Consider the following 15323-nt stretch of genomic DNA (forward strand, 5'->3'; position numbering starts at 1 on the left):
ATTTGAAAATTAGAATTTTCCAGAGATAAAAAATGTTTATTCCATACATAAGATAAGTTTAAAAAAAACAATACAAAATAGTTCAAAAGATACACTTGATAATAATATTAATTAAAAATTTACAAATTTTTTCCAAGGTTTAAAAGAAAAAAGTTAAGTTCTACAACAATCCACGTTTACTTTGGAGATATGGAGCGATCAGGCATGTTACGCGTACTTAAGACACGTCCCCCAGTTCTATTAATAGAGGTTGGTGGTTTTAATAATTTACCAGTAGTTGCCTTGTTTCTTTTAACTGGTTTATTTTCATTTTTATAATTATTTGCCGGAGTTGAGTCTGCCGATTTGGATGATTCTAAACTGCACGCTGAATCATTACCGAAAGGTGTAGAAGCAATGTTTAGGAGACTGGATGTCTTATGAAGAGGCAATACTTCCGCTGGATCCAGGTCCTAAATTTAAGAAGAATAATTATTTCAAACCAATAGTTGGAAATACTATTCATGTTTAAACCTACAAGTTGGGGTACTTCGGGAAGAACAAATTCGGCATCTGACGTTTCAGTGGCTACAGTTTGACGAAAACGTTGGAGAATTTGCTGGTGAGGTGAAGTGGCGATTAAATCCTTTGGATAAGTGAATTCTTTACGTTGAGGAGTTGCGCCTTTATATAATATATACTCATAGATTAACGGGAGTAATAAGTTACATCAGAAGTATATAATACTTCTCTTCGAGAGAAGTGTACCACAAAGCGGGGTAAGTGTAACGTCACTCTTCCCAACATCGGATCATTTAGAGCAAGGTTACTAAACCGAATCACATACGCGATAAATAGTTCCCTCATCATTACTCTATTAGCGCTTAAATATTTGGCAAAGACGCGCTTGTGGATTTTTGTCGCACGTCAAGACAATCAAGGTTTGTGGGATGATTGCTGGGGATTTAGTGCCAAACAACTATTGAATTCACCTTACGGTGCGATGCCCATTTGAACTTAGTTTGATGAGCGGGAAAGCAAACTAAAAGGGTGAGCTTGGGCAGAATGACGTTACATAACTAAAGCATTAAGAGGATACAGAGTGTCATCCTTCTATTATCCCCTTCTGGTTAAATTAAATCCGAGAGTGATATTGAATCTTACCAGTTGGAATGTCCTTGGCTAAACCATCAACAAAGCTTTCGACCTTTTCTTCAACTTTGGAAATTAAATCTTGCAAGGAATTATGGGTGTTGCCACTCCACTCGTTAAAACTATCTTTCATTTGTACTTGCAATGTGCAAATATCGTTAGATTTTTCTTGAACATTTTCAACTAAACTTATCAACTTTGTAGTCTTGACCGATGTTTCTTCAGCCAGACCCTATGTAATAATAACATTATGATTTTACATAGAGAAGTTTTATAGAGAATGGAAAAAATATCGAACAAATGAATTACATTGATGCCAGATAATACTACAGATCGGTTGGAATCAATTTCATTTTTCAATTTTGAATATTCCTCAGTTTTCGTTTTTTGGTAAACATCAAAGTTGAATTTCAAGCCTTGGAGATTTTCATGAACGGTAGTTTTGATTTCGTTACATGTTTCGTTAATGGCATCTTTACCAGTTTGTACCTAAGAAGTGGTCATCGTAATATTAATAACTCCCTCCGAAGTACAGTACAATTTAAAGTATCATTTAAATCGCGTACATTTGATGTTACACTTTCAAAACATTGCTTCATTTTCTCAACATCGGCAATTCCATCCGAGAACGTATTTTTGGTGTTGACTTTGATAGTTTCAAAGTGGCTATAAACAACAAGGATTAATAAATATTGTACCATGTTGATCACAGCATCACAAGTGAATTACTTTAATGAAGCGCTGTATTTTTCAACAGTTTCTTTTTTAATGTTTTCGGTGGACTTGTGAATTTGAGGTAGATTTTCTTCCAAAGTTTTATCATGTCCTTCGATCAGTGTTCTAGTTTTTTGTATCGTTTGCAGTAATAAGTTTTCTTGCTGTTGCCATGACTAAAAAAAAACATACAACAATGTAAGAAACAGTAAACGAAACACCAAGAAAAAGAAACAGAAACATTACCACAAGCAAAGATTTTCTTTGTTCCTCAACAATTTTGCCCTTATTTTCCAAAACTTCAATCTCAGTTTGGATTTTGCGCAAATAATTTTGTTCCAACGCTTCAAATTGACCAATTTCCTCCTCAACTTTATCGAAATTAGTTTGCAAACTTTTGCAAGCCGATTCCACCTTAAAATAAGTGTTAATAATTGAAGTAGTTAATTCCAAATTAACTAGTAGCAATCTTACATTTTTCTGGAACATTTCACTTTGCGTGACGATCAACTCATTTTGTTCCATCATGATTTTTAGCAATTTCGCGATTAACTCTGAAGTTTCGTGATTGCGTGATTCTTGCTCTTTAATAATCTTATCTTTGTTGTCACGATCAATATTGCCATTTTGTTCACTCCAATCAGAGACGTAATCTTTGCAACAGTCCATATTTTGGCTAGTGGTCGCTCTTTCATTCAAAATCAAATTGATTAGCTCATGAATGACTTTGGGTTGTTGAGATGTCACGTGTAATTGGGATGCGATAATCTCATCTAAAGAAATAAGAAAAAAAAAGCAAGATTAATTAAGTCAGGGATAATTTACTTTTAAAACTCACTCATTTGTGCTTGAAATGTCGTTAAACTATCTTTATGCGTCTTATGAACACTGGACGCGAAGTTTTTCATGTATTTCACGTGTTCCCCAATTTCAGTCTTCATATCCTGACACTTTATTTCGTTAGTGGACTCGACTAACTTCTTTCGTTCGATTTTGGAATGAAGACCTTCAACATGATTTGTGGTTTCATTTGCAACTTCAATGAGCTACAAGGAAAGAAAGCCGCCCCAAATAAGTTCAGTGTTAACTTGACAACGTTTTAAAACGTCACGTGTACTTTTTGAGCTTGTTCTGTTAACTGTTTTTCAATCATCGCTCTATGATTAACAAGATATTCTTGTTCTTCTTTCTCGGTGGTTACAACTTTCAAGGTCTATTACAAAAAACATTTTTGTGATTAAACGTTCCCAGATTGTTAAACAAGTCCCTTTTCACCAACCAAAACAGTTTCCTTTAGTTCTGATTGAGTTTTGTCAAGAACGCGAGTTGTGTGATTCAACTGTCTCTCTTTCTGCGCCAGTTCGACTTTGGTTGTCGCAAAGAGTTCCTCAATTTGGAATAACTGCTCTTTAAGTTTGTCAATACTAGCTAATTTATCCTTAACCTCAGTTGATAATCCAGCGATTTTACTTTGCATAAACCTAAAATGACCGAATGAATTTTGTCTCCTAAACCATTGATTTAGAACAATGATCTCACTCGTAATTTTCCACATCCAAGTAGACGCCATTTTTGTCCCGAGATGCTACCAAATCTTTTCTCAATCTCTCAATTTCCTCGGCGTATTCCCTTAAGACGGCTTTCTTTGTCAGTTTTTGATTGACTTCGGGTTTGTTCATAATGTTTTTAGCTCTGTACGCGTAATCAAGGGTGCTAAGAGTTTCTTCCAAGTTTATGGTGGCTGGAGAGATGGTGGCGATTATTGACGTTTTAGTTCGACCTCCTAAAGAATCTTGAAGCAATCTAGTAAGTTTGCTCTCGCGATAGGGAACATGCGGAGCTTTTTCAACTAGCGCAGTTATGACTCTGCCCAATGTCAATAAACTTTGATTGATATTTCCTGCAAATGAAAGGTTACTGCGGGAATGGTTTACATATTTAACAATTCATACCCGCTTCCCTGGCCCTTTTATCCATAGCTCCCGATCTTCCAATACATTCACTGCCGGCTAAATCCACTAAATTAAGTTTCCCAATTTTCAATAAATCTTCGCCATCTATATTGGCTTCTTTAATGTGAATCGTGATGGTGAATACTGTATGACTTCTACTGGATTGGTCATTCATTAGGGTACTGCCCACTCGTCTACGTTCGGTTCCTTTCTCAAGAACATTGAATATTTCCTCTTTGTTGTGAACTATTTTTTCTTCCAGACCTTGAACCCATATTGTCCCAGAACCCATTTTTCCATTATCTTTTAGCATGCGAAGTTTTGTCCCATCAGGACACGGAGCCAACAAGTCATAAAGTTCTTCATTATATAGTTCCAAGAATGAAACTCTGACGTTAAATTCAACTTCAAGTTGACTAAGAGCATCGTATAGGTCATGCAACGTTCTGGGAATTATCCCAGCTCCAGGATCCTAGGAAATTTTTAAGTTACCTCGGGTAGGTGGGTCTAATTTTTTTTTAAATTTTAACTTACATCCTCCCATGTAAGGTTTGGGGATGATTTAGCACCAATCATAGTATGGGTTTTACCCGTTCCCGTTTGTCCGTATGCAAAAACGGTGCAATTGTACCCCATTAATACTTCTTCAATCAAGGGGCTAACTACAGTTTTATACACTTCGGACTAATTTTAATACGCGAGACTATATTAATACATTGTTTAAACCATATAAGGATGTCTAAAAATATTAACCTGTGTAGAATAGAAGCCGAAAACCTTATCAAAGGTGAATTTTTTGCTAAGTTCCTTATCACCCAATCTCTCCTTAACCACAATTTCACGAGCATGTTGGTTCACATCAATCACAGAAACCGCGCCAGATTTTTTCTCGGAATTGTTTAGAGGTCTTAAAATATTATAATTAATTCGAATATGACTCGGAAATTGTAAAGCTTAACCGTTAATATATCGTTCAGGTAGCTAGCTACTAACTTACCTGCATCTAACGTAAACCTGTATGTTCTTCCCTTTGCTCGAAGAAACCGAAGCCATATTTGTCTTAATTACTGCACAAACTAATCCCAATGGAAAGTTGAATTATAAAATATCTGAGGTTAAAATTAATTTGCTGGAGAATAATTTTAAAATAAAACGCCCACGAACTTGTCTATATTAAAAAAATGAAGCCACTGGTGACTCGTGGTGAACCAGCTACAACTATCACGTCGTTTGACGCTGACGGTTTGAAAATGAAAGCCGTTACTTTCTTGTCATTGTTTATCGCGCCAAAGTTGGTGATTGGTTTATAGAACCACGTGGTAGTAATCACGTGATTTGACGAAGCGCAGCAGGGAGGATTCAGGAGAGGTGGAGACCGTGGAGTTGAAATTGCGAACACTACACCGGTTTACACTTTTACAGCTTTAAAAAAACAAGTTGGGAAATTAAATAAGCCTCTCCCATTTGCCAACTGCGAACGCGTTGACACACAGACAGACACAGACCCACAGAAACATCCAGTTTAATACCTCTTCGTGAGGTCATCGTCACTGACACTCGGAGAGGTAATAAAAAATAATTAAAAAATGAAGTTTATCTGAATCATGTCCGCTCAGCTATCATGGGTGAAATTATATTATTTAATTTTAAATTGAGATTAATAGTGCTTGGAATTTACGTATATTCAGTTTTATTTTAACATTTAACGAAAATGATGGCAGTTATAACAACAGTTCAACCTTATATGGTGAGTAGAGTAGGATTTCCTTTGTTTTTATGTTAAGCCTTGGTTAAATATTAATTAGTTTTCCTTATTATTTATCTTAGAACGTTGAAAGTAACCGAAGTTACGTAGATAGTTTGTTTTCTAATGATAGAAACGAGTGTTTAGAAGCCGTAACGTATGTAAATTGTTGTTGTAAAAGTGTATTGCAATGTCAAAACAATCTACTATATATATAGACAACTTAAAAATGCTGTCATCGGGTCAAACCATCAAAAAGAAACCATAATTGGAATGGGCATTGTTCCGAGGCTTTTTCAGATACTTAATGACGATTCTTTACCAATCGCGTTAAAGATTGAGACAGCGGTTACAATCGGTAGTCTAGCTAAAGGAACTGATGAAAATATACAATCTCTTTTAGATGCCGGTGTTATTAATATTATGTTAAGAGGTACATCATATTTTATGATAAACTTACATTTCTTACTAATGCGCCGCGCCTTTCTCTTAGGTTTATTAAACAGTGATCAGAAATATGTTGAGGCATGTTTACGTTGTTTGAGGACAGTTTTTCTCTCTTCATTAGCTCCCCTTGAAGTTTTATACGCAGATCCAGCCATAATCCCTCATTTGATTACAATGTCCACATTACCTCTTCTTTCTTATCAAGAATGTGTTATGTCCATTTTAACAAGCACTTGCAAAGTAACTTTATTGTCAAGCAAACATCTTAAAGGGAGGGTGAAGTAGAAAATCAAGTGATTTTTTATCGATTCTTCCACTAATTATAAGACCAGTCTGCATAGTGAAACATTCAGGAAATATGCACTTCCGAATGGTTTTAAAATTCAAATTAGGTTCAGATTTTAAGGGTAATTTTAAATAAGGACCTCCGACCAATCGCGTAACGCCCTGCCTTTTTATTAATAAAATTCTCGTGGCACACTCCGTGTCTCGCGCCACGATTATCACGTCGCGCGCGAATTTTATCAAATCTCGTGAAAAATTTCATTCGACACGGAACGTGCCACGAGAATTTTGTTAACAAAAAAGGCAGGGCGTTACGCGATTGGCCGGAGGACCTTCTTTAAAATTATCCTTAAAATCTGAACCTAATTTGAATTTTAAAATCATTCGGAGTTGGTATTTCCTGAATGTTCCACTATGCAGACTGGTCTTATAATTAGTGGAAGAATCGATAAAAAGTCACTTGATTTTCTACTTCACCCTCCCTTTAAGATTACTTAGAATTAACTAATTTTAAAACTCATAGGTCCCTGATCATCAGATAGTATTGAGTAGCAATGGTGCTATTCAAGCTATCGCAGTTTTGCTGACCTCACCAGCTCCCAGAGTTCAGTTGCCAACGTTAAGGTGTTTAGCCCAATTATGTTACCAAAATGAAAAAGTCTCCAAAGCTGTTACCATGAGTAAATAAATTTTTAACAAGATTTATAGTATCCTCATGGATAAAGAATGCGCGTGAGGAAATTTGTTTTCACTCTACAGGATAGGCAACTCCCTATCTGGAACGACAGCTTATTCTGTATATACTCTGTTACAACATCGGTTGTCAGCACGCGCAAAGCTAGGTTTCTATGTAATCTTGCGTTGCGCGTGCTGACAAGAGACAAAAAACTTCAGGATCTTCAGGATTTAAAATATCCGCGAGTTTTTTAGCTCGAGTGCACGGACCTCTAGGCCTTAGTTTCAAATACGTGTGAAATTACCTACAGCCTACTACACGTATTTGAAACTAAGGCCTAGAGGTCCGAGCACTCGAGCTAAAAAACTCGCGGATATTTTAAATCCTGAAGATCCTGAAGTTTTTTGTCTCTTGACAGCACGTACAAAGCTACGTTACATAGAGAAATAGCTTTGCGTGTGCTGACAACCGACGTTGTAACAGAGTATATACAGAATAGGCTGTCGTCCGAGATAGGGAGTTGCCTATCCTGTAGAGTGAAAACAAATTTCCTCACGCGCATTCTTTATCCATGGTATCCTGTTGAAATTGGTTCTAACTTCTTTTGAATTTGTGTGAATATAGCCAGCTTTGGAGGTAAAACAATCCCAGATATTTTAGTATCCCTTATGGCCAGAGATAAAAAGGTTGAAATGCAGTTAGCGGCTGCTAAATGGTAGATAAATCTTCTAAAGACAAACTTGGCTTTGTCGTATTCGTATTTGTTCTTATTGAATTCAATGTTTCAGTTTAACTTTAATTTCAAGATCAGGAGCTATCAAGTCAGATGATTCCCGTATTTTATACAAAGTATATCTTTTCTTAAAAGGAAATTTCAGACAACATAACGTTTTTCCTTAAAAGAATGATTGGCCTTTTTCTAAATATAAAAGGAAAAATAATATTTAAACAAGAAATAAATGATCTCTTATTACAAAATAATTAGCATTTAATTGGTCTTAAAAAATAAGGACTACTGTGCGGCCATGTTTAGAGGCGTCTGCTAGCCAGAACCCAGTCCAGTCTGGGAAATAGCACACTCACTTCCTCTGGTCCAAAAAACCAGTTTAGTAATGTGTGGACTATTTTTTTAATTCACAAAGTGGGGGTTACATTGTTACTGGTCCTTGGGACCAGTTTATTAATTGCAAATCTATAGGAAAACCAAGGCTGGGACCACTCCGGAGACCAGTTTATTATTTAGGACACTATGGGGGGTCACTGGTCCCAAGGATTAGTTCCTTATTTCCCAAACTGGAACCCACATGGGGGTTGGTTCAAGTTCCAGGGCTGGAAATAAGCACAGGACATTTTGAAGTTTTGACCAATAACTTTTCTGAAGTTTTGCTAGCTAGACTATGAAGATGGGACGCAGTTTCTGCACACTCCAGTGGACAATGTTCTATAAATTTTCCAGTCAAAGGGGGGGGGGTCACCACCAGTCTGGGAAATAAGGATATTTTTAAAACTAGTCCTTTGGACCAGTGACCCCCTAGTGTCTGAAATAATAAACTGGTCTCCGGACTGGTCCCCGCCTTTGTTCTCCTATAGATTTGCAATTAATAAACTGGTCCCGAGGACCAGTAACCCCCACTTCTTGAATTAAAAAACTAGTCCAAGCAATTAATAAACTGGTTTTGGACCAGAGAAAGTGTGCTATTTCCCAGACTGGTCACCACAGGGACACTTGTTCTATAAGAAATTTTCCTTATTTCCAGCCCTGGGTTCAACCCATATTGATAAACAGGGCTGGAAATAAGAAAGATGAGGATTACCGCGCCGCTATTGTTTTAGTGGCGTCTGCTACTCAGAACCTCTTAGCCCCACGGGATTGGTTGATTTCTCACAGGCTGAAAGGAAGGGGTAAGAGGTTCTGGTTAGCAGACGCCACTATACCAATGACGGATGACGCAGTAGTCAATGTTTTTAAGACAAATTAAATGTTTATCATTTTGTAATGAGAGATATTCTTATATATTTAGAAAAAGAAAGACCAATCTTTTAAGGCATAATGTTATGTTACCTAAACTTTTCCTTTAATAATTATACTTGAATATTTTTTGTTTTAATATTATGACTCAATGTTTTACTTTTTTAGACTCTTCCAACTTTAGTGCGTCTATGTAAAAAGGACCAATTACCCGAAAATCGAGCTGAAAGTGCGGAAACACTAGCTTACCTAACAGAGGTTGATACTGAGCTACAAAGAATTGCTAGTATAAGTGACCATCTTATATCCGTCTTGGCCGAGCTCTTAAAATACCAACCTCCATCTGCTGGACTTCATACCACCGGCCCAGTTTCCACTTTAGCTTTAAAAAAGGTTTCCCTTTCTTAATAAAATTGTTAAATAAACTTTGTACGAAAATTTTAAAATAACCAAAGAGAAAATTAAATTAGCTGGAACACGAAATGAAAACTGCGCAAGAAATGAAACAAGCCGCCTTCAAAGCTTTCGCTTCTTTAGGAGCGAATGACGAAGAAATTCGTAAAAAAGTATGGAGAAAAATTTTAATTTTAGTTCATGTACCGAATACGTATTGAAAATGACGAAATAAACTTCACTTATTAATAGGTTATTGAAACAGAGTCTCTAATGGAACATATAGTCATGGGTTTGTCTGATTCAAATATGAGGGTTCGTTTAGCCGCTGTTAGATGTTTACATAGTTTATCTCGCTCCGTTCATCAATTGAGGACCACTTTCCAAGATCACGCCGTTTGGCGGCCCCTCATGACTCTTCTTCATAATTCTCCCGATGATATGACTGTTTTGGCCAGCTCAACCCTTTGCAACCTCTTACTGGAGTTTTCTCCGTGTAAAGAGGTGAGGAGAAATGTAAGACAACCAACATCTTGTCTTTTTCTCTCTATTTTTTCCTTCATTATTTTTGTTCTGTCGTTTTTTTTTTTTCTAGTTTTAATTAAGTGAAAAGTTAAGGTAACGTAACATTATACCTTAAAAGAACGCCCTTTATCTAAATATATGACATCTTATTAGAAAATAATTAACACTATAGTCTTAAAAATGAGGACTACTGCGTCGCCATTGTTTTATCGTTGTCTGCTAGCCAGAACCCTATACCTTACCCTTACCTCTCCCAGCCTGTGAGAATTCAACCAATCCTGTACTCAGGGCTCCCTCCAGGTCCCTAAAAGTCCCTAAAGTCCCTATTTTCTTCAAGGTCCTTAATCTACCCTAAAATTGGTATTCGGTCCTTAAATCACCCTATTTTTATAAACCTCAGAAAAAGTATAAGGGTGACCTGAAAATGTCTTGTCTGAGATTTGACCAGAGCCCCAAATTCACGGAGCTCGCTTCGCTCGCTCTGGTTATTTATGATTTACTTAATGTCAAATTTAAACGAATTAATTGGCTAATTTTTATAACAATAACAACTCGTGCAAAAATTACTCGACTGAATTTAGACTGGTTTTCATATATGTTCGCCATGTACGTTATTGCAAATGGTTAGAGAAATTCAATTGTTCAAGTTAGTCAGGGAAAACCTGGAAAAGTCAGGGAATTTCATTCCAAAAATTTTGTACGAACCCTGTAAAGGCCCAAATTCTAGTTCAGTGGATTTTTGAAAAAACAGTAAACATGATACGAAAATAGTTACTTCTAATAAAAAAAAAAAAAAAATACCTTCCTTATACATTAGAGCCAGTATCAAGTCTTACCTACCGCTCCCTTAGAATAAGAATATAAACAAAAGAAAGTCGGAAATAATATCCTATTTTGTCGAAAAAAATATAAAAGAGTAGGCCTAATAGGTTCCTAACTGTTTGTGATATTTTCACAGAATAGATATCATTTTGTTTTACCAGTGGTCCCTTTTTGGTTCCTACTTTTAGAATTTAGGTCCCTATTTTACCCTATTTTTATCGTGAAAAGTCCCTTTTTCCCCTATTTATTTTTGAGATTTTGGTGGGAGCCCTGTGTACTAGTAAGAGGGTCGGTTTAGCAGACGCCACTAAAACAATGGCGGATGGCGCACTAGTAGTCCTTGAATGTTTTTAAGACTAATTAAATGCTAATTATTTTGTAATAAGAGATCATTTATTTATTTCAATATTTAATTCCTTTTATATTTAGAAAAATGCCGTTCTTTTAAGGTATAATGTTATGTTACCTTTTTAACTTTTTTATTTTAGAGAATGCCACAAATTTTAAAACTTAATAGTTTTATTTAGCTCTAAAAATGAATTAGATAAAATTAGTGTACTTTTTAGACATATTTGACAAGTTATTTTTGTAGCATTCCCTAATTCTTAATTTTGACTAATTTATTTATGTTCTTCGATCAGCACTGTTTATTTAATTTGATTTAGTTAACTTATTTTCTTAATTATTTTTCATTTAATTAATTATCAGCCAATTTTGGAAAGTGGAGCGATAGAATTGCTGTGTAATTTAACATTGAAGGACGATCCGGCTTTAAGATTAAACGGAGCCTGGGCTCTAATGAACATGGCTTTTCAAGCTGACCAGAAAGTTAAAACCAAGATATTAGAAAGCCTAGGAACGGACCAAGTTTTTCGTTTGCTTTCAGATCCCGACGTGAATGTGTTAATGAAAACATTGGGATTATTGCGAAATCTTCTTTCAACAAAGCCTGTATGTAAATGTTCAATTATTATTGTTTCAATTGAAACAATTTCAAACTGATAGATTTAGATTCGTTCGTTCGTTCTTAGCACATAGATCACATAATGGAATTACATGGAAAACAAATCATGCAAGCGGTCATCTTAATTTTGGAGGGAGATCACAGTGCCGATGTTAAAGAACAAGCATTGTGCATATTAGCTAACATTGCCGACGGAGATTCCGCTAAAGATTCCATAATGGCTAATGAAGATGTTCTGAAAAAGTTGACGAGTTATATGATGCATTCAAATGTTAAGTTACAAATTGCAGCCACGTTTTGTATCTCTAATCTTACGTGGAATGAAGAGGAAGGTAAATAAATAAAACTCGCGTATCTTTTAATTTCTAATAAAATCAGGGGTGTGCGAGTACCCGTTAAGTTCGAGTATCGAGCCGAGTACTCGACTCGATAACAACACATTGAGATACTCGAGACAGATTCGAGTAGCTTTTTAACATCTTAAATAATAATAATAATAAAAAGGCTTTATTTATAGGAACAATCATTAAGAATGAATTCTTGTTTACAGTGATGTCCTTGTTAAATTAGATTAATTAAAAGAGTTGATTCCTCAAGTGTTCGTCCACGGCGTTTTTGAAAAGGTTGATTGAAGTGATACTTTTAGTGGGGATATCTAGATTATTCCAGAGTTTTACACCCTGGAATTTTGAACTTTTCTCTCTGAAGGATGAGTTGAAAGTTTCGTTATAAAAGTTATATAGATTGCCCCTGGTTCTCCCCGTCAAGTTGCAATCTGCAAACCAGCTTGTTATGTAATTGGGGAGATATTTTTGTCTCACTTTAAACATAAAGATTAGTAAGTCATGATAGTAATTGTATATCGGTGAAGTGATTTTTGCGATGTTTCTGGCTTCCGTAGCTGAGGAGCGTTTGTAATGTTTAGACAAATACTCGAGTCCGAGGCTTACAACTATAGCAGACGATGAGTTCATGATCATTTATTTTGAAAATCACCTGTTCAATGTTTAATTGATCACTAACAATCTTTTTGAACTAGTTAGTTATTAGATAATTGAAAATCTTCGTTATTTTCAAGAAATTTACAAAATTGCTACTCGACAAGTCAATATTTGAGACTCGATAATTACTCGAAAGAACAAACAAAATTTGACCTATCTAAATACTCGATACTCGAAAGTATTTTTGAGACTCGGCTCGATACTCGATAAGAAATTAGTTTCGATACTCGGACTCTGCTCGAAACCGAAAAAACGGGACTCGCACACCACTGAATAAAATTCAACCTAACGTTCTTAATCTTTTTTTAGGCTATCTGGAAAGGCAATCTAAACTACGAGAAATGGGAATTCAAAAATTATTGCAACAGTTGTTAACAACAACTGATACGACGCTTTTTGAACGCGTGAAAGTTGCCCTTCAACAGTTTACAACTTGAATTCCTTATATAAAAACGGATTCTTTTATTTTAAGCCAATAATAAACAATTAAGTAAGCGAAAATTATTTAATATCAATTACATCATTTATTTCCAGCGACAAACAAGAATTTTGTTTACATAAATAGTACTTTCTACTTGACAGCAGCGAAAAATATAATTCAGGTCTGGGGAGAACAAGCAAAATCCATTACAAACCCTCCCATGGAAAAACCCCTGTAGAAAATCTATACTCTTTCTTCATCCCCAACTTTATCTTTTCTCGCGTTAATTTACATAAATACAGACATATATTTAGCACTTATTCAAAATTGACCGGTTAAAATGATTATCTCTTGAGAAATTTAGTAGACCTATTTCTTTATATTTAAACGTGAAAAATTTCAGGCGAAAAAGCTATTGACTCCTCCGCAACAAGTTGGCCAATATTGGAAACTGTTCCAAACTGAAAACTTCCGATTGTCGAGTTTCATTCTCCCAATATTTTCAGACGGAACTTCTTGTTTATTTATCGAAAAAACATCCTTAAACCACGCGTCATCATTCCAGCAATCTTTCGTGTCATTTTTGTTTTCTGATTTGACATCGGTGGTGGTAATTTCACTGTTGAAGATTTGACTCGTTAAAATGGAATGCCAGATTTCTTCATAGTAGTAAACTTGGCCAGGTGGTATTTCGTCAAAAACTTCTTGTTCTTCGGGTAATAAGGCGGGTTGAAGGGTCATTGGCAAGTTTGAGGAAACATTACAAGAGGCGGGATTTGCAACTGATGAGGACAGAAGAATTGCTGTGGTACATTGATGGGATATGGTTGCTGCTGTGATAAGTGTTGCGATTGCTGAAATATAAGCTACTGCGGAAACCACCGCGACTTTGAGAATATCTTCCATAATGATGTTCCAATAGTGCGCTAACAACCAATCCTTTTGAGTTAAGATGTGTACGTCAGTGTATGTTAACCAACCACGTTTTGAACCTTCCCAATGAGCAATCCTGTAATGAAAATTATACAAAGAGTTACTTCGATTTCAATTACATTTGGATGAATATCCAAATTAAATCCAACCGATTTTCCATATCACTAAGAGCTTTGTAGAATGCCTGAGGCTTGATGAACAGTTCCCAATTCATGGCACTTAGAAAATTCCGTTCCAATCTGTTCAATTCTTTGGTTTCCATGTGTGCAGATGCAGCCCACTCATCATTGAACACTTCCTCTTCTTCTCCGTCATCAAACAAGTATTTAGATGCCACCAGCTACATTGATGATTGTGGTTTTAACTTCAAACTCATTTTCTTCTATTACTAATAAAGTTCATGAATTTACCATTGAAACCAAAAATAAGTCACATGAAGAAACAGTTTGAAGGTATTCGGGATTTTTATGACGCAATCTCTCCAAGTAAACTAAAGCCAACATTAACGAACAAGGAGAGATACAAGACTCCCTAACAAGAAACAAAAAACGCTTTTATAGTTCCAATTATTTTAAGCTTATAAACCATTGTCAACCTCGAAAATGACGAAGCAAAGTCCATTCCTACAATGTCTAATCTGCCTTTTGGGACAGCTTTAGCAAACAACTCGACCGCCACTTCTAAAACATATGGAGATGGTTTGTACGTAAGGAGAATCACACGGAGAATCACATTCACAAGATAATTTTATATACCTGTCAAAGGAAGTGAAGGTCGTTGATTCTTTGGCAGCTTGCCGTAATAAAGCGTCTTCTTTAATCTATTTGAAAGGTGGTCGTGATCCTTAAATTCAATCTGAAATGTTTGATTAATATTAATTTATAGTAATTAAAATCGGGAAGAACCAATGCACAAAGGCTTAAGATAAACGAAATTTTCTAACCTGCAATTTTTTCACAATATCGCAGCCTTCCGAGTCGATAACTTCCATCGTTTTTAGATTTTTAATATTCATTTTGAGCTCACCAATTAATTAATTTCATAAATTTAGATACCAAATTTGGAAATTATGAAGCCACGCACCGTCCTCTACGCTATGCACAACAATCCCGCTATCGTATCGATGTTGGCTATGAAAGAATGAGTCATTTTAAAGGGGCTCACCGGCGCTGTTGGGGGGGAGACCGCCTTTAGTTCAGGGGAAAAACACCCAGCTCTTTGGCCATAAGGAATGGCGCCACCGTCGTGGTGGGCGGGTAAGTAAGCAATATGCTAACCAATAGGGACTTGGCAGTACTACGTCATGCAACGTCAGGCTACCTTCCATTAGTGCTAAAAAACATACC

At 35.9% G+C, this 15323-nt stretch overlaps 3 protein-coding genes across 8 annotated transcripts; 1 reads left to right on the forward strand and 2 right to left on the reverse strand.

Annotated features, from left to right (window-relative positions):
* Positions 1 to 15: 15 nt before the first annotated feature.
* On the reverse strand, positions 16 to 5101 carry Klp61F (Kinesin-like protein at 61F). 3 transcript variants are annotated; one of them, XM_089845306.1, is made up of 17 exons: positions 4962 to 5101; positions 4795 to 4873; positions 4551 to 4704; positions 4332 to 4481; positions 3798 to 4269; positions 3385 to 3745; positions 3125 to 3326; positions 2963 to 3058; positions 2684 to 2891; positions 2320 to 2618; positions 2092 to 2259; positions 1861 to 2021; positions 1698 to 1797; positions 1441 to 1620; positions 1144 to 1363; positions 518 to 663; positions 16 to 452 (listed from the first exon to the last, which is right to left on the reverse strand). In XM_089845306.1, exons 2-17 carry the CDS (start codon positions 4848 to 4850, stop codon positions 177 to 179), a joined length of 3249 nt encoding a protein of 1082 aa, XP_089701432.1. In that variant the 5' UTR covers positions 4851 to 4873; positions 4962 to 5101; the 3' UTR covers positions 16 to 176. The 3 variants fall into 3 exon arrangements, with proteins under 3 accessions (XP_089701432.1, XP_089701433.1, XP_089701431.1); XM_089845307.1 differs by having other exon boundaries at positions 4795 to 4906; positions 4962 to 4980; XM_089845305.1 differs by having other exon boundaries at positions 4795 to 5046.
* Positions 5102 to 5355: 254 nt separating this feature from the next.
* LOC149653975 (armadillo repeat-containing protein 8-like) lies at positions 5356 to 13124 on the forward strand. 4 transcript variants are annotated; one of them, XM_089845315.1, is made up of 13 exons: positions 5357 to 5544; positions 5625 to 5698; positions 5760 to 5974; positions 6035 to 6228; positions 6797 to 6953; positions 7574 to 7664; positions 7738 to 7798; positions 9087 to 9311; positions 9389 to 9484; positions 9564 to 9827; positions 11367 to 11609; positions 11690 to 11954; positions 12933 to 13124. In XM_089845315.1, exons 1-13 carry the CDS (start codon positions 5509 to 5511, stop codon positions 13058 to 13060), a joined length of 2049 nt encoding a protein of 682 aa, XP_089701441.1. In that variant the 5' UTR covers positions 5357 to 5508; the 3' UTR covers positions 13061 to 13124. The 4 variants fall into 4 exon arrangements, with proteins under 4 accessions (XP_089701439.1, XP_089701440.1, XP_089701441.1 ...); XM_089845316.1 differs by having other exon boundaries at positions 9564 to 9815; XM_089845313.1 differs by having other exon boundaries at positions 5356 to 5544; positions 5760 to 6228.
* LOC149653976 (protein CNPPD1) lies at positions 13115 to 15126 on the reverse strand. Its single transcript, XM_089845321.1, has 6 exons — positions 14921 to 15126; positions 14733 to 14832; positions 14573 to 14657; positions 14388 to 14508; positions 14127 to 14317; positions 13115 to 14053 (listed from the first exon to the last, which is right to left on the reverse strand). Exons 1-6 carry the CDS (start codon positions 14990 to 14992, stop codon positions 13444 to 13446), a joined length of 1179 nt encoding a protein of 392 aa, XP_089701447.1. The 5' UTR covers positions 14993 to 15126; the 3' UTR covers positions 13115 to 13443.
* Positions 15127 to 15323: the final 197 nt, after the last annotated feature.

The sequence above is a fragment of the Phalangium opilio genome, unplaced genomic scaffold (genome assembly GCF_054372755.1).
Source record: "Phalangium opilio isolate 3A_F unplaced genomic scaffold, DU_Popi_V2 ptg000079l_1, whole genome shotgun sequence".
Classification (NCBI taxonomy): Eukaryota; Metazoa; Arthropoda; class Arachnida; order Opiliones; family Phalangiidae; genus Phalangium; species Phalangium opilio.

Coding starts and splice junctions, on each gene's coding strand:
- Klp61F (XM_089845306.1), bottom strand. CDS start 4,850: ATGGCTTCGGTTTCTTCGAGCAAAGGGAAGAACATACAGGTTTACGTT. Junction 1,364..1,440: donor TAGTATTATCTGGCATCAAT/GTAATTCATTTG, acceptor ATTATTACATAG/GGTCTGGCTGAAGAAACATC. Junction 664..1,143: donor AGCCAAGGACATTCCAACTG/GTAAGATTCAAT, acceptor TATTATATAAAG/GCGCAACTCCTCAACGTAAA.
- LOC149653975 (XM_089845313.1), top strand. CDS start 5,509: ATGATGGCAGTTATAACAACAGTTCAACCTTATATG. Junction 7,799..9,086: donor ATTCCCGTATTTTATACAAA/GTATATCTTTTC, acceptor TTACTTTTTTAG/ACTCTTCCAACTTTAGTGCG. Junction 9,312..9,388: donor CCACTTTAGCTTTAAAAAAG/GTTTCCCTTTCT, acceptor AAATTAAATTAG/CTGGAACACGAAATGAAAAC.
- LOC149653976 (XM_089845321.1), bottom strand. CDS start 14,992: ATGAATATTAAAAATCTAAAAACGATGGAAGTTATCGACTCGGAAGGC. Junction 14,318..14,387: donor ACTTATTTTTGGTTTCAATG/GTAAATTCATGA, acceptor TCATCAATGTAG/CTGGTGGCATCTAAATACTT. Junction 14,054..14,126: donor CTTAGTGATATGGAAAATCG/GTTGGATTTAAT, acceptor TTTTCATTACAG/GATTGCTCATTGGGAAGGTT.